This window comes from Salmo salar, chromosome ssa01, assembly GCF_905237065.1.
Source record: "Salmo salar chromosome ssa01, Ssal_v3.1, whole genome shotgun sequence".
NCBI classification, from domain to species: Eukaryota; Metazoa; Chordata; class Actinopteri; order Salmoniformes; family Salmonidae; genus Salmo; species Salmo salar.
In genome coordinates, this window is record NC_059442.1 from 60,187,252 (window position 1) to 60,212,539 (window position 25,288).

A 25,288-nucleotide genomic window follows, 5' to 3' on the forward strand; every position below is an offset into this window, starting at 1 on the left:
ATGCAAACAAAAATGGATATTCGTGACTCAATTGAAGATCTGGGGTTGGTTTTTAAAAAAAATGATGAGAATAGTCTTTATTTAGCCTATCTGATTATGTTTTCGCTAGCTCAGGTGGTTAGCTAACCTGCTAACTTAGCTGTTAAATTGACTGCCCGTCATCGGACGGCTGTCACAACCAGAGAGATCTGGCTGAGCAGTAAATTGCCGTAAGAAAACGACCCTACTGTTACGCTTGTTTACACTGAGCTGCACTGGGGTTGGAACTCAATCATGGTTACATAAGGGTGTTTTCACACTTGGTCCCTTTCAGACAATTTGTGAACTCAGTGCGGTTCACTTTACTTTTTGTGCAGTGTGAATACTCCAGAGGAACTCAGACCCCTCAAAAGAGCCCTAGAATTCCATGGTCCAGTTCCCTTTTTTAGGGCAATGTGAACACAAAGTTACCCAGGTTCACTTGTCATAATTCCCTCACCGCATAGTAGACCAGGGTTTCCAAAACGCAGTCCTTCCCCCTGCACCTTTTGAATTTTTGCCCTAGCACCAGTGCTTGACTTGGGCAGGGGCTCACTGGAGCTGATTACAGGAGGTCACTGGAACTGAGTACCGGCACCTCAAATGTTCTACTGCTTGAGCTCCTCCACCTCTTAAAGAATATTATCTCGAAAGGTATTCTGGAGCTCCTGCACCTAAATATAAAGTTACCGGCACCTATTTCAGTCCAAGTCAAACACTGCCTACCACTACACAACTGATTAAAATAATCAGAACTTGATGATGAGTTGGTTATTTGGTTATTAGTGTTAGGGCAAGAATACAAAACATGCACCCAAGAGCTGCCCAAGACCAAGTTTGGGACACCCTGCACTAGACAACTGCAACACTGTTTCCCCTGCCATCATAATTTTTTTACCATTATTTAATTAGTCACAACCCCTTCCAATGGTGCCACAAAAGAGATGATGATGATGATTCTGATGTGCAGGTTCATGGCCAAAATGTGTGCTGTTTTTGGATATGGATTAGCGATTCTCAAAGATGCACAGCAATGCCCAAAATATGTGACGTTTTGTACTGACACGATGTTTAGATTATTTGTTTGCAATATGTGATATATAGGCTAAAATCGCTTCAAAAGCGGTGTATTTGATTGTGGGGTTTGAATAGTGTAAGAAGACAGCTTATTTAGTGGGAATCACAACATAGGGTACAAAATCAAGGCCCTTGCTATCAGGGATCCTTGGGACATCCCAACTCTGACGTTACCCCATTGAAGTAGCCATTTAAATTGGTTAAGGGTTAAGATTAGGGTAATCTGCAGTATTCTTCTGCTATTTATTATATTACCAATAATATTTACATGTTAATATCTTCTGATTATAATTATTATGATTCATATTTTAACTAAATGCAATCTATTAGCTTCCAAAATGTAGTTAAGTGTATCTAGCTGTCCGATAACCAGTGTTGGGGAAGCTACTCTGAAAATATAGTTTACCAAGCTACCAATTACTTCACACTGGAAGAACAACACTAAAGCTACCCAACCTGTTAGGGCTAGGGGGCAGTATTGACACGGCTGGATAAAAAAACATACCCGATTTAATCTGGTTACCACTCCTACCCAGTAACTAGAATATGCATATACTTATTACATATGGATAGAAAACACCCTAAATTTTCTAAAACTGTTTGAATGGTGTCTGTGAGTATAACAGAACTCATTTGGCAGGCAAAACCCTGAGACATTTTCTGACAGGAAGTGGATACCTGATGTGTTGTATTACCTTTAAACCTATCCCATTGAAAAACACAGGGGCTGAGGAATATTTTGGCACTTCCTATTGCTTCCACTAGATGTCACCAGCCTTTACAAAGTGTTTTGAGTCTTCTGGAGGGAGATCTGACCGAACAAGAGCCATGGAACGATGATGTCCCATTAGACACCTGCGCGCGAGTTCATGTTGGGTACCCTCGTTCCAATACGTTGTAAAAGAGTATGCATTCGTCCACCTTGAATATTATTCATGTTCTGGTTAAAAAGGCCCTAATGATTTATGCTATACAACGTTTGACATGTTTGAACGAACGTAAATATATTTTTTCCCCTCGTTCATGACGAGAAGTCCGGCTGGCTTAGATCATGTGCTAACAAGACGGAGATTTTTGGACATAAATGATGAGCTTTTTTGAACAAAACTACATTCGTTATGGACCTGTGATACCTGGAAGTGACATCTGATGAAGAGAATCAAAGGTAATGGATTATTTACATAGTATTTTCGATTTTAGATCTCCCCAACATGACGTCTAGTCTGTATCGCAACGCGTATTTTTCTGGGCGCAGTGCTCAGATTATTGCAAAGTGTGATTTCCCAGTAAGGTTATTTTTAAATCTGGCAAGTTGATTGCGTTCAAGAGATGTAAATCTATAATTCTTTAAATGACAATATAATATTTTACCAATGTTTTCTAATTTTTATTATTTAATTTGTTACGCTGACTTGACTGCCGGTTATTGGAGGGAAACGATTTCCTCAACATCAATGCCATAGTAAAACGCTGTTTTTGGATATAAATATGAACTTGATAGAACTAAAAATGCATGCATTGTCTAACATAATGTCCTAGGAGTGTCATCTGATGGAGATTGTAAAAGGTTAGTGCATCATTTTAGCTGGTTTTATGGTTTTGGTGACCCTGTCTTTGAATTGACAAAACATTACACACAACTCTTGTAAATGTACTGTCCTAACATACTCTAAATTTATGCTTTCGCCGTAAAACCTTTTTGAAATCGTAAAACGTGGTTAGATTAAGGAGATGTTTATCTTTCAAAGGGTGTAAAATAGTTGTATGTTTGAAAAATTTGAATTTTGACATTTATTTGGATTCAAATTTGCCGCTCTTGAAATGCACCTGCTGTTGATGGAGTGCACCACCTAGCCCATAGAGGTTTTAAGAAAAAGATAGTTTACTTAACTAACATTACTTTAAAACGTATTTCACTACATCCGATATCTAAATCTGAAATGTCAGACTAAATCACTCTGGAGTCAGATGTTAACAGAATGAGTAATTTAGCCTATTAAGCACAAACTTTTTCATTTGAGATTTAGGCTGGTCTAGGGTTGTTGCGGTGACCGTATTACAGCCACACCAGCGTCATGAATGCAGTCAAATTCCACATGACCGTTTAGTCACGGTAATTAGGCTTCACCAAGCTCTGATGCTGCTGATGGTCATTAGTAGACTACCAAACTTGCTAACTGCCTGGTACCCAGCACTCTATTGTCCCTCTAATCACTCTGACATCAATGCAAACGTATCGGAAATCCAATCAAACACTTCATGAGAGCTCATGTTGCGCAACATTTTCTATAGGCTAAGCAATTGTGGGAGAAAACAGAGTAATTGCTGCTAATAAAAAGAGGATTCCATGAAATTAACCACGGGGAAAAGCGTCCTCCATTCACTATTTAAGTGCATAGATGACATGTATTTTTCCACCGCTGCCACTGTTCCGAGACAGGTGCATGATAATGGTCCATTCCAAATCAAAACTAATTTCACACATATATTATTTAGTATAAGTAAAGACAAGATTAAATAAAAAATAGTCTGACGGGTGACAATATTAGTTTATCACTTGTGAATTCTATATTATCACTTGTGAATGATGCCCAGCATAAGAAACAATGTCTTTTTTGCGACTTGTTCAAATCATAGTCGCACACCTCATGTAGCCTAGCCCGTAGGCCAATATGTTTTAATAAGGTTTGTATCACAACTAAAGTGGCCAAATAACTTCCCTTGTAAAGCACATTAATCCGCTTTACAAGGGATGTAGAGCCTAACTGTCATTTATAAGCAGCGCCTGAGTTTCAATTTTGTGGAAGATCATTTTCACCATAAAAATGCACCTTTATAATAAAAGCATTACATGCATAATTGCATTTGCGGTTACTTTTGATAATGGTATTTTCCGCTAATGGAACATTGGTGCTTATAGCCTGCTGCCATGTGCGCATTGCTGCGCTTATAATGTGAAGAAACAGCCTAATAGTTGATCAACATTTTAAGCTTAACGTTCTGATCTGTTGCGTCAGACAGATTGCATAAAAACAGGTTTTTTGATGCTAGTGGTTGTATTAATTTGGGATCTATCGCATCCCACAACTGTCCCAGACTATGTTTGGAATATTTATTTCTCGCACAGAATAGAATAGGTCGACTTTTGTACTATGGGGGATAGTAGATTGACATAGGATAGTGCTTTTGCTGTTCGTTAGGCCTACTCATCTCGTTGGCTGACGCAAAGTAAATGTGGACAGTTCATCCAAAATCTTCGATATGCACCTCGGAATTGGATAAGGACGCGTGCAGTTGAGTCCTGGACGTGTCTGTCTGTAAGAACGACCCGAACACGTGACTGAGAGCGGTGTGAGTGAGAGACGCTTCGGATTGCGCAGCACATTCAGGGAGAAGGCACAACGCAGCACTCCCGGCCACAAAGGGCATGGATTTTTTTTTTAGGGTGCATTACTGCCACAAAGGGGATGCCGCTGGGAAATTCGAGGCATTATCAAGTGCTTGTCAAATTGTGAATGAGAGACTATTGGAGTGTGTACTGCCTGCACAAAAACAAGGCAGAGCTCATGCCTTTCAAGCGACTTTTTTCAAATCCTCATTAGAGTTTCATCATGCAGCCTTACAATGTATTAAAAATCAAAACATATAGCCCAACATTTGTAGAACTACTAAAGTTACACGAATAACTCTAAATTAAGCATATTCAATTGTGTTCTTCATACAATAAAATAATGCCATTAAAATGTTGTCTGCTAAATGAACTAGTGTAGCCCACAGTCATTTTGCATAGCCACATCAGGACAACTGAGTATGCTATTGTTCTGACATAGACTACATTTTCTTCATATCGTGCTTCTTTAGACCTGTCTAAAATAAATAATGGCTTTATTGTGAAGGTGTAGGCTATATTACATGGATTTATTGTGAAGGTGTAGGCTATATTACATGGATTTATTAGACTTTTTAAAAATGTAGATGTTCCAAAGGTCTGCATGGTGGCTTGTAGGCCCTCTAATCACTCTTACAACAATGCAAATGTATTCGAAAATCTGATCAAACACTTAATGAGTAAGATGGTCAGCCACCCCAAAAAAATGAAAATAAGGTAATTAACTGCTGAATACATGACCAAGATTTAAATTTAGTTCAAATACCACCAAGCTACTGTAAAATGTAGTTAAATTACTAGTTACACTACATGTAGTTTACTACTCCCCAACACGATCTGATGGAATTGCTTGTCCTGCACTTTGTAAAAACCCAGAGTGCATTGAGTGAATGTTGGAAAAATAGTTTAGTCCTCATTCAAAGGCAAGGGCAGTGTGAATACAATTATACAACTGGTGGTTCTAATCCTGAATGCTGATTGGTTGAAACTGCATTCCAGCAGGTGTCTATTCCACTATTTACCAACGGTTAAAATGCCTATTTACTCTGTTCCATCTGACTTCACAATCCACTATCTCATCAGCCCAGCCAGCCAATTTATGAACTTGATCTCCAATATAAAAAGCATCTAGACATTATCTCATGTTTTTCTTAGACTAACATTTTGTTTTCAACAGCTGAGATTTGTATAAACCTTGCTGTCCGTCTCTCCAACATTTGCAACATTGTTTCAATATTCAGATTTGATCTCCAGCTGTCCCATAGTAATGAACATGTCGGGACGAGACAGAAAGGCAGGCAGCGTTTCTCAGCCAGTCGAAATCATGAATTTTTTATTATTATTATTAAACCTTTATTTAACCAGGAAGGGCTCATTGAGATTTAAAATCTCTTTTTCAGAGCGTCCTGGCCAAGATAGGCAGCGCCAAGTCATTACAGACAAACAACATGAAAAACTACAAGTAATCTAGTAAGAACCATAGAATTCACAAGAATATAACAAAATCAAATTTGCAAATTAAAAACATTGTCTGGTCAGGGAATCAGTGTCAAGATCATTCATCAGTGATTTAAAAATACCAATAGGGACAAGTTCTTCCAGTTTAAAAGTATTTTGTAAGGTGTTCCAAGACAATGGCGCAGAGTACATAAAAGCCCTTTTACCAAATTCAGTTCGGACATTTGGAACAGTTAGCAGGATAAAGTCCAGCGAACGAAGAGAGTACCCACCACATTTCAGCTGGCATAGTGCATTCGGAAAGTTTTCAGACCCCTTGATTTTTTTCTACACTTTGTTACGTTACAGCAATACCCCATAATGACAAAGCAAAAACAGGTTTTTAGAAATTAAATAAAAAACGGATCACATTTACATAAGTATTCAGACCCTTTACTCAGTACTTTGTTGAAGCACCTTTGTCAGCGATCACAGCCTCGAGTCTTCTTGGGTATAACGCTACAAGCTTGGTACACCTGTATTTGGCGAGTTTTTCCCATGCTTCTCTGAAGATCCTCTCAAGCTCTGTCAGGTTGGATGGGGAGAGTCGCTGCACAGCTATTTAAAGGTCTCTCCAGAGATGTTCCATCAGGTTCAAGTCGGGGCTCTGACTGGGCCACTCAAGGACATTCAGAGACTTGTCCCGAAGCCACTCCTGCATTCTCTTGGCTGTGTGCTTAGGGTCGTTGTCCTGTTGGAAGGTGAACCTTCGCCCCAGTCTGAGGTCCTAAGCACTCTGGAGCAGGTTTTCATCAAGGATCTTTGTACTTTTCTCTGTTCATCTTTCCCTCGATCCTGACTAGTCTCCCAGTCCCTGCCGCTGAAAAATATCCCCACAGCATGATGCTGCCACCACCATGCTTCACCGTAGGGATGGTGCCAGGTTTCCTCCAGACATGACGCTTGGCATTCAGGCCAAAAAGTTCAATCTTGGTTTCACCAGAATCTTGTTTCTCTTGGTCTGAGAGTCTTTAGGTGCCTTTTGGCAAACTCCAAGGGGGCTGTGTGTATGTGCCTTTTACTGAGGACTGGCTTTCGTCTGGCCACTCTACCATAAAGGCCTGATTAGTGGAGTGCTGCAGAGATGGTTGTCTTTCTAGAGGGTGCTCCCATCGCCACAGAGGAACTCTGGAGCCCTGTCATATTGACCATCGGGTTCTTGGTCACCTCCCTGACCAAGGCCCTTCTCCCTCGATTGCTCAGTTTGGCCGGGAGGCCAGCTCTGGGAAAAGTCTTGTTGGTTCCAAACTTCTTCCATTTAATAATGATGGAGGCCACTGTGTTCTTGGGGACCTTCAATACTGCAGAAATTGTTTGGTACCCTTTCCCAGATCTGTGCGTCTCGGAGCTCTACGTACAATTCCTTTGATCTCATGGCTTGGTTTTTGCTCTGACATGCACTGTCAACTGTGGGACCTTATATAGACAGGTGTGTGCCTTTCCAAATCATGTCCTATCAATTGAATTTACCACAGGTGGATTCCAATCAAGTTGTAGAAACATCTCAAGGGTGATTAATGGAAATAGGATGCACCTGAGCTCAATTTCAAGTCTCATAGCAAAGGGTCTGAATACTTATATAAATAAGGTATTTCTGTTAATTTTTAATACATTTGCAAAAATGTCTAAACCTGTTTTCACTTTGTCATTATGGGGTATTGTGTATAGATTGAGGGGGAAAATATTATTTAATCCATTTTAGAATAAGGCTAATAAAATGGGAATAGTCAAGGGGTCTGGATAATTTCCGCATGCACTGTATAAGTGGTGACACTGTATAAGTGGCGTCACGACATATCTATTTTGGCTGAATCCATACCCTATCATGACAACCGTTTGACGTTGCGATTCAGCAGGCACAATCAGAGTGGCCGGTACTGCCTGAGTTTTATGAATATACACTGAAGCAGGAATCTGTAGATATGCCAGAAGGTCCCACTTATCTCATGTCTGGTTGCTATTCAGAGTCAAATCAATCCAGTAATGGGACCTTGTCAATTGAAGCACACACGCAGCTTCTTTTGTTAATGACTAGCTAGATAAGCTGTTAAGTATTGGTTTTTAATGAAAGTCTTATGAGGTTACTGTCAATGTTTTCTCAGGTACCAAGGCCCTCTGTTGGAGGATGGAGCACTGGTGAGCGGGGGAGCACCGGCACCAGAGTTCACCATGCTTTGTGCTTGGATCATCTCAGAGCTCAAGCTCTACTGTCACCTGGAGGAGAATGTCCATGCCACCAACTGTGAGTCGGTTTTCATCTTAACCCATCTCAGTGTTGGTAAACTTAATAAAAACATTTAATTGTAGTTCCCTGAGTTGTTCTTGCACAATCTCTCCATCTACCCTACCCAGGTTCCAGTGAGGCAGAGGGGTTCCAGCTGGAGATGAGTGGTCTTCTGTCTGAGCTGGCCTGTCCTTACAATGTCCTCACCACAGGAGATGTCACCTAGAGGCTGCTCAACAAGACAAACTGCCTACTGCTCATCAGTATGTGAACAGCATAAGTCACCCTTCTCCCTGTGTTGTCAGTTTCCCTATAATTTAACAAATTCATAATAAGACTGTATGATGATTGCCTCTTGAATGATATGCTCTCTCTCTCTCAGCCTTACTGATCTCGGAGCTGGAGGCATCCAGGATGAGCCTGGTCAACAAGCCTCAGAGGGCAGCCCAGGTGGCCAGGGGCAGTGTTGTATTTATGGAGCTGAAGGGGATCTGTGTGTCCCTGGGCATGTCCAAACCCCCAGCCAACATCACCATGTTCCAGTTCTTCAGTGGGATCAAGAATAAGGTCAGTTCATGTCACACCAGGCTATGGCAGAATGCTTTTTTGATGTCATGATAGGTCTGTGTCTTTTTGTTGGATGCAGCTAGACTTTAGCTAGGGTCTGTTTTTCACAACATTAATGTCCTCTCCTTTTTTCCTCAGCTGAAGGAAGCTCTAGCCAAAGTGCCATTAACTCCTGTTGGGGGTCCTCTGATGAAGAAGGCACTTGGACCAGTTCACTTTGTATGACTCTTAAAAACAATAAAGATGTGCATAGCGGAATATCTTTCCCACTTCAAACAAAAATATTTTTGGTTGAATATGTGTTTAGTTACAACAACAAACATTCTTAAGCGGCATACTATTTTGTGCATATGATCTCTTTTACAGGAACAAATTGAAGACCTCAATCACGCACTTGTGAATGAGTATGAAGTTCGAAGGAAGATGTTGTTGAAACGTCTTGACGTGACTGTTCAGTCCTTTGGTTGGTCGGATAAAGCTAAGGTGAGACCTCTATACTGGGAAGAAAAAAAGTGTAACTGGTTGCGACTATAGTTGATTAATTTACAACATTAACAATACATTTTTATTGTTAACAATTGAGTACTGTAAAGAATGTACTTCTACTCTTACATAGAAACATGCTGAAAAGCTGGCCAATGTATACCCGCCTCTGCATTCAACCCTAGCCACAAAGCGCAAAGTCTCTGTGGCTCACCTTTTTGCTGCACGAGAGGACCTCTCCAAGATTATGCACACAAGTAGTGGCAGGACGAGGGAGAGGACTGCTTGTGCCATTAACAAGGTAGGTAGCAGATTTGTACTTCAGCACTTGCTAACTGTTAACCTTTATCTCATTGTTACCTTGCGTGCTGCTGTCATATTTTTTTTTCATACTTCATGTCACATAAATATTAACATTTATTTAGGCTGTGCTGTCAGAAATAGGGTTGCAAATCTTCAGTAATTCGGGGAAATTGCCATAGATTTTCTGTTAATCTGTCGTACCTTTGGTAATTTATACTTGAATAACTTTAAAAAAAAATGTATTCCTATTTTATATCTGTGACCATATTGTCCATGAGTTTCTTGTAGATAGACCTTATGTCAGAAAACACCCCTTGGCTTGTACACATTCTCTTGATGAACTATTGATCTTCTTTTTTTGTGTCTTGTTGAGCAGGTTCTGATGGGACGCGTGCCAGACAGAGGTGGGCGACCCACCGAGATCGAGACGCCCCCACCAGAGATGCCCACCTGGCAGAAGAGGCTGGACGGCCCTCAGGGAGGTGGACACTATGGCGGGGGTAGACGAGGAGGCGTCAGGGTGGGCTATGACCAGCACTCTCAGGGGGGCCGAGGGGTTACGAGCGTGGAGGAGGGGGTTATGAAAGGGGCTGGAGGGGTGTCAGAGGGGGTGTCAGAGGGGAAAAGGTGCAGGGAGGCTGGTCGGACGAAGGAAGAGGTGGTGGTTACCAGGGCTTTTACCAGGAAGGAGGTGGCCACCAAGGAGGTGGGGGGGGGGAAGGAGGTTACGGAGCTGAAAACTATCAAGGGGGCTTCCAGGGCCCTGGTTACCCTGCAGGAGGGCATCAAGGCCAAGGAGGTAGTTACCAACACGACCACCACAGGACAGGGGTGGCTGATGGGGGTCGTAGGGGAAGAGGACAGGGGGGAGGCTGGGGAAGGCGAGGGGGTCAGACGTTTTAACCAAGGAGGACAGTTTGAACAGTTCTTCCAACAGGGTGGCCAGCAGTACAATCAAGCAGGCTTTAGCCAGGGGAGCAGAAACTACACTAATTGAAAAGAGTGCAGGCCACTGAAGCAGAGGTCATGCAAGAGTATTTTCCTATGTGAATGAAGTGAAAACGCCTTATTTTCTAAATGTGAATGAATATACAGCACCATTATTATAATTTCTTCCCTGAACAAAATAAGAATGCGGAGAGTGACCAGTCCAACTGAAGAGAAGGTGCCAGTCATGCATGACATGAGAGCTCATACAAAACAGACTTTTTCAGAATCCCATGGCCATGTTACAAATGACTGTTCCCATTTGTTCTTTTGCATATGTTACTGCTTTTGTGTTTATGCTGTGTTTCACTATCTATAGCCAATGGTTGCCATTGTTACACAAATTATCAAGCCTTATCTTGGAAATTATTTGAAAGGGGAATTACAGTGCTGTAAAAAAGTATTTGCCCCCTTTCTGATTTTTTCGATTTTTGATACTGAATGTTATCAGATCTTCAACCAAAAACATATATTAGAAAAGAAGCTGAGTTTACAATAATAGTTAGTTTATTTATTTAATTACATTTTTTGCAACCCAATTCCCCTGTGTGAAAGTAATTTCTCCCTTACACTCAATAACTGGTTGTGCCACCCTTAGCCGCAATGACTGCAACCAAATGCTTCCTGTAGTTGTTGACCAGTCTCTCGTGTCGCTGTGGAGGAATTTTGGGTCTCTCAGTCATGCAGAACTGCTTTATCACAGCGACATTTGTGGGCTTTCAAACATGAACTTCTTGTTTCAAGTCCTGCCACAACATCTCAATTGGGATTAGGTCTGGACTTTGACTAGGAAATTACAAAACTTAAAATTTGTTGCTTATTATTTTCATGTAGACTTGATTGTGTGTTTTGGATCATTGTCTTGCTGCATGACCCAGCTGCGCTTCAGCTCACAGCCTGATATTCTCCTGTAGAATTCTCTGATAGAAGGAACAATGAATTCTGCTCTATTAAGGCAAGTCGTCCAGGTCCTGAGGCAGCAATGCATCCCCAAACCACTACATTCAACAGTAAGAACCTCATACCAACGGTCAAGCATAGGTGGTGGTAATGTGATGGTTTGGGGATGCTCTTCTGCATCCAGTCACACGGTCAAAAACAGTACAGTATGAAGATAGGCTTCTCCAATATAAATCCCCAATCTGATTTGTAGGCAAAATGTATTGTAGACACGTTATGGGTCTAACGGTCATCTCGCGCCAAACTGCGCATGTTCATGCCGTCAACTCAAAGGCACTCTCCTTCGATATAAAGTTGTTTTGACGAAAATGAAAACGTGTCAGTTTGTCAACTTCACGAGGTTGGAGTAATAACATGTTCAACTACCTAAGACATTGGCTCGAATCTAGTTTGTGCCTTTAGATTTCTAGAAAATGAACAGGGAAGAATGTTTCACTCATTGACTTCTCAAACCCAGGTGTTTGGCAAGCGTTCCCGGAAGTCTCGCGATGTTGCGCCTCTGTTTAGAAACTCGACACGGTCGTTAGCTCATAACAATCGCCAGCTTTACGACGAGTACATTATATGTTAGACATTTGGTCGTATCCCTGATCGATTGATAGCTATCATTAATTGAAGTGCCGCGACAATGTTTCGTGGTTTTCACAATCCGGAAGAACTTCCCAGGGGACCTGCTCCGTTTGTCCACCCACCCCGTCATGTACCGTTACCTCCACCCGGTCCCTGCTATGGAGGGCCCTTCGGCCCGCCACTCCATGTTCCACCGCCTGGACACTTACCTCCTGGATCGGGAAGTGAATACCTCCACAGGCCCATGAGAGAGCATTATATGAATGTACGTGTCGGCGAATGTGCTTCTCAACAAGTCATACCGTACCGAGTTCGTTTCTTCATCAAATATGTTGCTGTTGGAATCGCTACTGTAGCTCGCTAACTACTTGGTTTATACTTAAACTAGGATGCTGGTAGACATGGTGCACACAGCCAAAGCACCAGAATGTTGATGATTACAATGGTCAGCTAACTATGTTGATGTTTACATGTTGTTTGTACCTCAACCAGACCCCACACTGCAACAGTTACTCAATTGACCGCAGTACAGTGATAAGTCTGGGCAGTCAACAGATTCTCCCACCACACACACAGCATCTTCAGATGCCACAGTGGCCCACCAATCATTTGGAACCACGTCAAAGAAACGAGAGGTTGGGAAATGTCAAGGTTCATGGATTTTATGATGCATATGTAGCGTGGTTCGTTCTGCGTTGTGTACTTTTAATCAGGACACTGCCACAACTGGAATTATGATGGTTGAATCATGTTTATTGGTCCTGCACACGAAGAGACAACACACAATATGTTAGCCCTCGGTGCAGTCACAGCTCTCGGGCACCTTGCTAGCTGAAGGTCCGGCCAAAAGAGAACGATAAAAGGGTCCGTAAGTACGGATAACCCTCGATGGACCAAACCAAAATATACAAACTTTTACAATTAGGTGTATTTACAATATAGATATCAAAAAATGTTTGTACACCGAAAAATAACATTAACTATGCTGCTGTAATTAAATAAAGAAAACACATTGAATTATTATTATTGTTATTAACTTATTAACATCCCCTCTTGACCTGGCCTACTTGAACTGTCCTTGCGTGCAACTTGGTGCATAATCTAGGGGAACAACATCACTCTACTACACATACATAGTTTAGGGACGAGTCCATGTCAGCATAGGCAGAAAATATGTTTGGTATCTGAGATTGTTCAGGCAATTCTCACATAGAAACTGAGGAAGCATGTTTGACAGGTTTTTTACATTTGTATCACAAACAATTTACAAAACCATGATGTAAGTGGCTATTTTAGTCCCTTTTTAGATCTGTACATGCTCTCGAGAAACCGAGGTGGCATTCAAATCAAATTTTACTTGTCACATGCGCCAAACACAAAAAGCATTTCACAGTAAGGTCTACACTTACAAGCTCTTAACCAACTGTGCAGTTCAAGAAGAGTTAAGAAAATATTTACCAAATTAACTAAAGTAAAAAATAACACCATAACAAAATTAATGAGGCTATATCCAGGGGGTACCGGTTAGTTGAGGTAATATGTACATGTAGGTAGGGGTGAAGTGACTATGCATAGATAATAAACAGTGAGTAGTTGCAGTGTACAAAACAAATGGGAGGGTGTCAATGTAATAGTCCGGTGGCCATTTGATTAATTGTTCAGCAGTCTTATGGCTTGGGGGTAGAAGCTGTTAAGGAGCCTTTTGGTCCTAGACTTGGCACTCCGGTACCGTTTCCGTTCGGTCGCAGAGAAAACAGTCTATGACTTGGGTGACTGGAGTCTCTGACAATTTGATGGGCTTTCCTCTGACACCGCCTATTATATAGGTCCTGGATGGCAGTAAGCTTGGCCCCAGTGATGAACTGGGCTGTACGCACTACCCTCTGTAGCGCCTTACAGTCAGATGCCGAGCAGTTGCCATTCCAGACGGTGATACAGCCGGTCAGGATGCTCTCAAAGGTGCAGCTGTAGAACTTTTTGAGGATTTGGGGACCCATGTCAAATAATTTCAGTCTCCTGAGGGGAAAAAGGCGTTGTCGTGCCCTCTTTACGACTGTCTTGGTGTGTTTGGACCATGATAGTTTGTTGGTGATGTGGACACCAAGGAACTTGAAACTCTCGACCCACTCCACTACAGCCCCGTCGATGTTAATGGGGGCCACTGGACTACGGGCCACGATCAGCTCCTTTGTCTTGCTCACATTGAGGGAGAGGTTGTTGTCCTGGCACCACACTGCCAGTTCTCTGACCTCCCTATAGGCTGTCTCATTGTTGTCGGTGACCAGGCCTACCACTGTTGTGTCATCAGCAAACTTAATGATGGTGATGGAGTCGTGTTTGGCCATGCAGTCGTGGGTGAATAGGGAGTACAGAAGGGGAGTAAGTACACACCCCAGGGCCCCAGTGTTGAGGATCAGCGTGGCAGTTGTGTTGTTACCTACCCTTACCACCTGGGGGCGGCCCGTCAGGAAGTCCAGGATCCAGTTGCAGAGGGAGGTGTTTAGTCCCAGGGTCCTTAGCTTAGTGATGAGCTTTGAGGGCACTATGGTGTTGAACGCTGAGCTGTAGTCAATGAACAGCATTCTCACATAGGTGTTCCTTTTGTCCAGGTAGGAAAGGGCAGTGTGGAGTGCGATTTTGATTGCATCATCTGTGCATCTGTTGGGGCGGTATGCAAATTGGAGTGGGTCTAGGGTATCCGGGAGGATGCTGTTGATGTGAGCCATGACCAGCTTTCAAAGCACTTCATGGCTACAGAAGTGAGTGCTACGGGGTGGTAATCATTTAGACAGGTTACCTTCGCTTCCTTGGGCACAGGGACTATGGTGGTCTGCTTGAAACATGTTGGTATTACAGACTTGGTCAGGGAGAGGTTGAAAATGTCAGTGAAGACACTTGCCAGTTGGTCCGCGCATGCTTTGAGTACACGTCCTGGTAATCCATCTAGCCCTTCGGCTTTGTGAAAGCTGACCTGTTTAAAGGTCTTGCTCACATCGGCCACCGAGAGCGCTATCACACAGTCATCCAGAACAGCATGCTTCAGTGTTGCTTGCCTTGAAGCGACCATAAAAGGCATTTAGCTCGTCTGGTAGGCTCGCGTCACTGGGCAGCTCGTGTCTGGGTTTCCCTTTATAGTCTGTAATAGTTTTTGAGCTCTGCCACATCCGACGAGCGTCAGAGCTGGTGTGGTAGGATTCAATCGTAATCCTGTATTGACACTTTGCTTGTTTGATGGTTAGTCCGAGGGCATAGCGGGATTTCTTATAAGTGTCCTGCTCCTTGAATTTGTCAGCTCTAGCCTTTAGCTCGATGTTGCCTGTAATCTATGGCTTCTTGTTAGGATATGTACATACGGTCACTGTGGGGACGACGTCGTCGATGCACTTATTGATGAAGCCGATGGCTGAGGTGGTATACTCCTCAATGCCATTGGATGAATCCCGGAACATATTCCAGTCTGTGCTAGCAAAACAGTCCTGTAGCGTAGCATCCGCGTCATCTGACCACCGTATTGAGTGACTCACTGGTACTTCCTGCTTTAGTTTTTGCTTGTAAGCAGAAATCCAGAGAATAGAATTATGGTCAGATTTTCCAAATGGAGGGCGGTGGAGAGCTTTGTATGCATCTATGTGTGTGGAGTAAAGGTGGTCTAGAGGTTTTTTTTTAAATCTCTGGTTGCACATGTGACATGCTGGTAAACATTTGGTAAAACTGATTTAAGTTTTCCTGCATTGAAGTTCCTGGCCACTAGGAGCACCGCTTCTGGATGAGCATTTTCTTGTTTGCTTATGTCCTTATAGAGTTGGTTGAGTGCAGTCTTGGTGCCAGCATCAGTCTGTGGTGGTAAATAGACAGCTACGAATAATATAGATAGTGTGGTCCACAGCTTATCATAAGGTACTCTACCTCAGGCGAGCAATACCTCAAGACTTCTTTAATATTAGACATCGCGCACCAGCTATTATTGACAAAAAGACACACACCCCCACCCCTCACCTCACCAGACGTAGCTTCTCTGTTCTGCCGGTACATGGAAAATCCCGCCAGCTCTATATTATCCGTGTCGTCGTTCAGCCACGACTCGGTGAAACATAAGATATTACAGTTCTTAATGTCCCACTTGTAGGGTAATCGTAGGTCATCAATTTTATTTTCCAATGATTGCATGTTAGCAAGTAGGACGGATGGCAGTGGGAGTTTACTCGCTCACCTACAGATTTTCAGAAGGCAGCCTGATCTGCGTTCTCTTTTCCTCCATCTTTTCTTCACGCAAATGACAGGGATTTGGGCCTGTTCCCGGGAGAGCAGTATATCCTTCTCGTTGGACTCGTTAAAGGAAAAAGCTTCTTCTAATTCGTGGTAATCGCTGTTCTGATGTCCAGAAGTTATTTTCAGTCATAAGAGACGGTAGCAGCAACATTATGTACAAAATAAGTTAAAAAATAAGTTAAACAACGCAACAATTTTCTTTTCTTTTTTTAAATAGCACAATTGGTTAGGAGCATGTAAAACGTCAGCCATCTTCTACGGCGCCATTGAACCCCTGCCTTGTTCTTAGCCATCAGTACCGCTCACCGCTGGCTCCATGTGAACTACAATCCCAGACCTTTGTTTTAACGTTTAGAAGCGTTAATAAATCTCATTTGAGATGCGGTTTTGGAAACATAAAGCCCTCTACTTTCACATCAAAATAATTTCACTATGCAAAATATACACTTACTGTACACTTAACTGGTTATAACACAGTTACAGCCGACAGTATTTTCAAATACTGAACAAAAATATAAAAACAACAATCAACAATTTCAAAGGTTTTACTGAGTTACAGTTCACATATTGGGCAGCAGGTAGCCTAGTGGTTAGAGCATTGGACTAGTAACTGAAAGGTTGCAAGATTGAATCCCCGAGCTGACAAGTTAAAAATCTGTTGTTCTGAACATGGCAGTTAACCCACTGTTCCTAGGCCGTCATTGAAAATAAGAATTTGTTCTTAACTGACTTGCCTAGTTAAAGAAAGGTAAAAATGTAAATAAAAAATAAGGAAATCAGTCAATTGAAATTAATTAATTAGGCCCTAATCTATGGATTTCCACCCACTGGGGAGCCAGGCCTAGCCAATCAGAATTAGTTTTTTTCCCCACAAAAGGGCTTTATTACAGACAGAAATACTCCTTAGCTTTTTGATATGCTACACCTGTCAAGTGGATGGATTATTTTGGCAAAGGAGAAATTCTCACCAACAGGGATGTAAACAAATTTGTTTTGAGAGAAATAAGCTTTTTGTGCATATGGAACAGTTCTAGGATTTCTTATTTCAGCTCATGAAACATGGGACCAACACTTTACATGTTGCGTTAATTTTTTTGCTCAGCGTATTTAGCTTGCTAATGTTAGCTAGCTAGCAAAACAGTTAGCAACATCGCTAGCATAACAGGTTAGCTAGCGAGCTTAATTCCTGCCTTGCTTGCCATGGCATTGGCTATTAGCTGGCTAGCTAACCAAGCAGGTTTGATATGATGTAGCTAGCTAGCTTTCAATATGACCTGGCCAGCTAAAATTCCTGCTAGCTCACATTAGCTAGCTATCTTGATTCAATGCTGATTTGCAAGCTAATGTTAGGTCGCTAGCATTCGAGGGCTGACTGTTCTCATAAGTTTGTGTAGTGCAAAAATAAATGAAGGATCCAGCTATGGTGGTAATTTGTGTCATGTCTAACTACTGCAGTACTGCTTGTCTATGTGATAGCTAACAGCAACAAGCCCAGACGAGCTAGCTAAACGGGGTGTCTGCAAAGATTTTTATAACTAACCCTATCTGTGGTGTTAGCAGTGATCAGCTGGTGGTTGCATAGTAACTCTGGCATCAGCCCAAATTCTAATCAATCTGGCACCAGTTGTGAATCTGGCACCAGTTGTGAAATTTGAGCCAGCTCAAATTTCGCCCTAATTTTAAGTGCCAGTGGAAACGGAGCTTTGCTGGATTATTTTACATAGGCTTTAAAAAAGTACTGCAGATGGCTGCTGGTAAGCTTTTCTTGACATGGACATGATTTTTGTTTAAACAGCTGCTCTTAGTGAATCGGCTATGTTATAGTTTACACTTCCTCTACCAATTATAATTTGGAGAGGTCAAAATATTGTGTTTTCCAGATCCCCTCAAACATTTTAAGTCATCACTGGGCTGTACCAATCATTCATGGAAATATGGTCATGTTTCCAATATGGCCCCATACAGCTGTTTAGCGGCCATATTGGAAATGGCCGCAAGGGGGGGCAAAATATGTGATGGCAATGTAGCCCAAAATACGTCTTTAGACATACCCTAGCTGTGTGTGAAATTTGGTGGCTCTATCACAAAGCCCACCGTGTTTTTGTGTAGCTGCTGGATTATGGTCAAAATGACCTCAATATGACCCCCATTAAGGTCTTGAGTACTTATGTCTATATTATCTGTGGGGTTTATTTAGTGGAGAGAGAACATTACAAAGTAATTTTGATATTGTTTGTGATGATTTTACCCTCTTTTCTTCTAACAGGAAATCCGAATGGCAACCATTTTATTCAAATGGCCACCCTGGTTGACTGACAGGCTTCCCAGACTTTAAAATGTTTCTTAAGGTATGTAGTATTAGTGTACAAAGTTTGATCATTTATCATAAAATGCACTATTGTTGCACCTATCCACTGGACTAATATTAAACGGATTTAAAGGGAACTCCCTCTGCTGGTAATTTGCTGAATGTGCAATCCAAAATGGGACCTATAATGTCAAATTCTATGTAAAAATGGCCTTTACTACTATAGCCCATAGAAACACATTGAATAACATATTCATAAATGGCAAAAAAGACAATAAAAAAATAAATCTTAAGGAATAAGGTTTTGAAGTGTCTGTCCTATATCTAGGAGATATAAGAAAGCTTAGGAAATGTTTTAGTTTTTTTGGACACATATTTAACGTCTTATATTTGTTGGCACAAAACTACCTTTATACTTCCATTCATTTGTGTGGGTTACCTTCAGATGAGTCCTGTGACACTTGTGGGGGACGTAGAACAAAACGAGAACACCATCTCCCCTTTCCGCAGACACTACAGACGTTTTTGTGAGAATTTAGCTCGGCCACCTTCCACCGCAGATATGGAAGGCCGACATAGGCAGATGTGGTTAATTGAGACGCAGCCCATGCAAAAAAAATCTGTACCTTAAACTGACGAATTTGGATAGGGATTATGTTACATAGGATTTTAATATTCATATTTTAATGTTGAATAAATGAATGTAAAAATTTGTATTTCAGAATCTATACACTCCATATTTGAGAGCACACTATAAGGGGCATAATGACGTCAAGATGTTATCTGTATCTTGAACGGTTCGCGGATCACAGGTGGCATGTATAGTTCTAAAAGGGGCCTAAAATGGCCTCTTTCATAGTGATAAAATAATAATAATGTTTTGTGATACAAATGTAAAAAGCATGTCAAACATCCTTTCTATGTGAGAATTGTCAGAACAATCTGAGATACCAAAAATTTTTCCACCTACGCTGATGTGGAATCGCCCCCTAGTTCACAACCTCATTCAATTATAGCTGCTTGCAATGGACAGGAATCTAAACAGCTTTTACTTGTATATCAGTGAGAACCTGACGGCTGGTGAAGAATTCCTCAGATGCCTTGCAGCCAATAAGCCAGTCCCTGACTTCCTCAAAGGACTGTCGGACTTAGGGAAGGCCGCCAAGGCACCAGGTGTACCAGAAGACCTGGGCTATGAGAGGCAAAGACTCTGGAGAAAATCTCGTAGTCCAGCAAAGGAAAGCAGGAGCAAGAGCCGAGCAAAGAGCCAGGTGAGAAGCAAGAGCCGTCCGCGCAGCAGAAGTCATACCCGAAGAAAAAGCCAGGCAAGAAGCAAAAGCAGACCACGGAGCAGGAGTCACAGTCGTGGAAAGAGCCAGGTCAGAAGCAAAAGCAAGGCTCATAGTAGCAGCCGGAGCCGAGGGAGAAGTCAGACAAGGAGCAAAAGCAGAGCAAGGAGTAGGAGTCGCAGCCGTGGAAAGTGTCAGGGCCGAGTGGAACATCACCCAGACCACAGGGACAAAAGGAGCCCCAGTCGGAGCTGTAGCGGCAGCAGCATCAGTAGTCACGCCTCCGCTTACAATGACCCGCTCCAGTGCCTCAAACTGGAGGACAGTATGCCTTCCATCAAGAATGCCATTCTCACAATCCAGGTATAGTATGAAAAAGACGTGTCATCATGGGGTATGTTAAGTTAATGAATGTTCTACAAACCTTGCGAGATCCATTTTGCTGTAAAACTATCAATTATATCTGCAGTGAAGAAGGCAAGGCAATCTAACAAATGTGAAATAAATTCTCACAGTAAAACCCATTGTCTTTTCTATTTGTTCCATAGGCCAATAACTTCAGCAGAGAAATCCAGAGTAGCAGTATTCCAGGTTGGCCAGTCTCGGCCAGAAGACAGGAATTTCTTCAAGTTCCGGATGGGCCTAATCCAGTCAGTGGACAGGAAGTTCCCCAGATGAGACAGCAGGAAACTGACAGCAATCTCCTCCCCCATGAGAGAGTGGGCTGTGACTTCTTCTGGCTGCAGGGTACTAGGGAGGTCTCGCCCGTTCAGAAACCGGAGGAGGTTGAGGATGAGGAGGACTTCCTTTATGGGAATGAGGAAAACCAGGCAAAACAACGCCCTGCCACCCTGCCTTTTGCACAGTCCACAACCATTACCCAGAAAAGCTCTGCAGAGGTCTCACCGGCTGGCCCTCCTTACTATCAAAGCATGCCTCTGTTCGGGAACCATGGTGAAATCCAGGACTTCAAGATGCCTCTTCCACTGGTCCAGTTCAGTGTGAGGCCTGAAGCGAGGGTACAGCCTGTCCCTGCTCCTGATGTGAAACCTGCCCCCGCCCCCACTGTGAAGGAGTGTGAGAAGATCAAGACCATGCTGAAAACCATTGGGCTGAATCTGGGCACAGCAGAGATCAGTAAGATGATGATCAAGCTGCAGCAGCAGACGGATGGGAAGATGCCGGAGCAGAAGCAGGAGGAGAAACTAGCGTTACCAGCAACAATGCTGCCTCTTCCTCTTGTAGCTGGGGAATCACAGGAGCCCAGACTGGCCTCACCAGCACTTAGAACAGCACCAATACGACAAGCACTGGAGTCTTTACAGTCCATTATTAAAGGTTAGAGCAGTCTATATACAACACATTCAATCTTGCAGGAAACGTGAATCTATATTACTTATCTGACTAATTGCATTTCACTTACTTTCTTAGCAACAAGGGAGAAAAGGGCCGATAGTGATCCACATGATAGCAACCATTCACAGAGGAATTCAGACAAACAAAAGGTCATTTACCTGGCAGTATCATTCCAATCACACTCTTTTCTCTGAGATAAAACAAATTCTTGCTGATGATAATTACTCCTGATGTACAGCACCAGTCAAAAGTTTGGATACACCTACTCGTTCCAGGGTTTTTATTTAATTGTACATAGTAGAATAATAGTGAAGACATCAACACTATGAAATAACACATGGAATCATGTAGTAACCAAAAAAGTGTTAAACAAATCATAATATATTTTATATTTCAGATTTTTCAAAGTAGCGACCCTTTGGCTTGATGACAGCTTTGCACACTCTTGGCATTCTCTCAACCAGTTTCATGAGGACTGCTTTTCCAATAGTGTTGAAGGAGTTCCCACATACGCTGAGCACTTGTTGGCTGCTTTTCCTTCACTCTGCGGTCCAACTCATCCCAAACCATCTCAATTAGGTTGAGGTCGGGTGATTGTGGAGACCAGGTCATCTGATGCAGCGCTCCATCACTCTCCTTGGTCAATTGCCCTTACACAGCCTGGAGGTGTGTTTTGGGTCCTTGTCTTGTTGAAAAACAAATGATAGTCCCACTAAGCGCAAACGAGATGGGATGGCGTATCACTGCAGAATGCTGTGGTAGCCAAGCTGGTTAAGTGTGCCTTGAATTCTAAATAAATCACTGACAGTGTCACCAGGAAAGCACCATCACACCTCCTCCTCTATGCTTCACAGTGCGAACCATACATGCAGAGATCTTCCGATCACCTACTCTGCGTCTCACAAAGACACAGCGGTTGGAACCATAAATCTAAAATTTGGACACATCAGACCAAAGGACAGATTTCCACCGGTCTAATGTCCATTGCTCGTGTTTCTTGGCCCAAGCAAGTCTCTTCTTCTTATTGGTGTCCTTTAGTAGTGGTTTCTTTGCAGCAATTCAACCATGAAGTCTCCTCTGAACAGTTGATGTTGAGATGTCTGTTACTTTAACTCTGTGAAGCATTTATTTGGGCTGCAATCTGAGGTGCAGGTAACTCTAATGAACTGATCCTCTGCAACAGATGTAACTCTGGGTCTTCCTTTCCTGTGGTGGTCCTCATGAGAGCCAGTTTCATCATAGCGCTTGAGAGTTTTTGCAACTGCATTTGAAGAAACTTTCAAAGTTCTTGAAATTTTCCGGATTGACTGACCTTCATGTCTTAAATTAATGATGGACTGTCATTTCTCTTCTTGCCATTATATGGACTTGGTCTTTTACCAAATAGGGCTATCTTCTGTATACCATCCCTACCTTGTCACAACACAACTGATTGGCTCAAACGCATTAAGAAGAAAAGACATTCCACAAATTAACAAGGCACACCTGTTAATTGAAATGCATTACAGGTGACTACCCCATGAAGCTGGTTGAGAGAATTCCAAGAGTGTGCATAGCTCCCATCAAGGCAAAGGGTGGCTTCTTTGAAGAATCTGAAATATAAAATATATTTTGATTTGTTTAACACAACTCCTTATGTGTTATTTCATAGTTTTGATGTACAAATAAAGAAAAACCCTTGAATGAGTAGGTGTCCAAACTTTTGACTGGTACTGTATGTTGTGTACAGTATGTTGTGATGTGTAAACTGTAAAACACTGCATTTTAATATTCTGATGAAATGGGACTTTCTAGAGCAAAGATGACCAGGCGAGTAAGAGGAGATCGAGACAGGACCAAATGAAAAGGAAAGAGACTCTTGTGAAGGAACTGGGGGAATTGCTAAAGCAGGATGGTACAATATTATTCATTATAGACCCATCTTTCTCTATCTACATCATTTAAGCATTATTTGTTGATTCTATCATTACTTGCTAATAGACTGACTCTTAAATGCTTTTTCATTCCTATATTTTTCAGTGTCTAGCTTTTTAATTCCTGTCATCGGGTTCTACTGCCAGAAGTGTGAGGAGTTCTTTGAAGACATGACCACTGCTGAGAGCCACACAGCAACCCACCGGTGGAATGAGCTTAGCATGGCAAGTACTTTAAAAAAATCTTTATTTAACTAGGAAAGTCAGTTAAGGACACATTCTTATTTACAATGACGGCCTAGGAACAGTGGGTTGAACAGTGGGTTAACTGCCTTGTTCAGGGGGCAGAACGACAGATTTTTACACTGAATTGCCCAAAGAAATAGTCTTGTTAAACCCTTGCATTGTTCATAACCTGGATCACCCCTCAGTATAAACTTTAGGTTTCTTTCCAGTCCACTTGTCTTGAGAATCCACAGAAACGTCAAATCCCCCCAAAATAATTGTGGTATTATTTTTGGTACAAAAGCTGAAGAACATGCACACATCCAGATATATTTTCGGTATTATAATCCCAAACTGTATCAATATCATTTTTAGCTACTTGTTTCACCTTGTCTATAGCAGAAGCATGGAGACAGACGACCTGAAGATGACAGACAACCTGAAGATGACAGAGGGCACCCTAACCTTCACAGCAGACACCCCCTGGCCCCAAAGCGGAGGGACCAGAGAGACCCAAGAGATCAGAGGAATCCTGAGCACCAGAGGGATCACAGGCACCCTGATCTTAAATGCAAACTAGGCGAGAGCCCAAATGGTTACAGGAACGACAGGGAGAAGATATATGTCAAAGAGGAACAACCTGGAAGCCCCAGGATAAAGATGACTATGTTCTGCGGGCACACTCCACCAGGTCTGCAAAAGGCCAGGGGGAGAGAGGAGAAGGGAATGGTGGATAAGGGCTCTGGTGCTGCTTCCTCTGGCCCTGCCAGTGGGAGACATGGTAGGGTGAAACCAGACGAGGTTGAGACCAAAGGAAAGCCCACCGTGGAAGTATGTGACAAAAAGGATAAAGATAATGGAGAATGCAGTTCCAGCAGTGACAACGAGAAAAGTACATCTCCTAAAGGCCACAAAAAGAAGAAGAAGAAGAAAAAGAAGGATGAGAAGTCTTAGCTGCTGTACTGCATGTCCTGGTTTGATTGTTTCTGTGGATGACCTGGCCTTAGGTAAGTTTGGCATTGTGGTTGTTTCAGAAGTTGTAGCTTTGAAAGTTAGAAGGAAACTATTCCTGTGACCTGTTCTCTCCTTTTGAGGTTGCCTTTTTTCAACAATTAGTTTTTCTGTGTTGTAGTGGATAACAGCACCTTTTCATTAAATGCTGTTGGAGGACAGGACATTCCAGGTGAATACAGCATTTATCATGTCCAGAATCATTTTGCTGCCAGCCACTGATCCCATTGACAATTAACTTACTGTAAATGTTTCTATAAAAAACATCTCATATTGGGCCATGGTCACATTTGTTTGTGTTTATATTTCACTTGGTTCAACCTTGATTTAGTGCTGCAAATATTATGTAATGTATTTTTGCAATTAAATGTCAACTTTCATTTGAAGTGTGTACTGTGTTTTTCCCTGATGTGAAACTGTTATGATGGAATTATTTTATAATGGAGAAGTTCACCTGTAATTCTTGACATGTATTGTCCTCTTGTAATGTAGGTGTCAGTAATTGACGGATGAAGTCCATTAAGTGCATATGAGAATTCTTAGTTTTCATGTTTCTGTAAGGTGATCACTGTCGAGTTGTGCATCTGGTTATTTACACAGTGCACAGAACATTAGGAACACCTGCTCTTTCCATGACAGACTGACCAGGTGAAAACTATGATCCCTATTGATGTAACTTGTTAAATCCACTTCAATCAGTGTAGATGAAGGGGAGGAGACAAGTTGAAGAATGTTTTTTAAGCCTTGAGACATGGATTGTGTATGTGTGCCATTGAGGGTGAATGGGCAAGACAAAAGATTTAAGTGACTTTGAACAGGGTATAGTAGTAGGTGCCAGGCGCA

General features: G+C 42.2%; 1 protein-coding gene and 1 pseudogene across 2 annotated transcripts; both read left to right on the forward strand.

Moving 5' to 3' along the window:
* Positions 1-10,460, forward strand: LOC106605604 (protein FAM98A-like; annotated as a pseudogene).
* A 1,475-nt stretch (positions 10,461-11,935) lies between these two features.
* On the forward strand, positions 11,936-24,831 carry LOC106606727 (protein SON). Of its 2 annotated transcripts, XM_045720669.1 has the most exons (7): positions 11,936-12,339; positions 18,610-20,303; positions 20,489-21,278; positions 21,372-21,445; positions 23,091-23,190; positions 23,316-23,434; positions 23,834-24,831. In XM_045720669.1, the coding sequence occupies exons 2-7, from the start codon at positions 19,677-19,679 to the stop codon at positions 24,386-24,388; spliced, it is 2,265 nt and encodes a 754-aa protein (XP_045576625.1). In that variant the 5' UTR covers positions 11,936-12,339; positions 18,610-19,676; the 3' UTR covers positions 24,389-24,831. The 2 variants fall into 2 exon arrangements, with proteins under 2 accessions (XP_045576625.1, XP_014058564.1); XM_014203089.2 differs by lacking the exon at positions 11,936-12,339 and having other exon boundaries at positions 17,434-20,303.
* Positions 24,832-25,288: the final 457 nt, after the last annotated feature.

Excerpts from the sequence above, each read along its gene's own strand:
- LOC106606727 (XM_045720669.1), top strand. The coding sequence starts at position 19,677 with ATGGACAGGAATCTAAACAGCTTTTACTTGTATATCAGTGAGAACCTG. Across the intron at positions 21,279-21,371 it reads TTTACAGTCCATTATTAAAG|CAACAAGGGAGAAAAGGGCC; the intron begins GTTAGAGCAGTC and ends TTACTTTCTTAG. Across the intron at positions 21,446-23,090 it reads GGAATTCAGACAAACAAAAG|AGCAAAGATGACCAGGCGAG; the intron begins GTCATTTACCTG and ends GGGACTTTCTAG.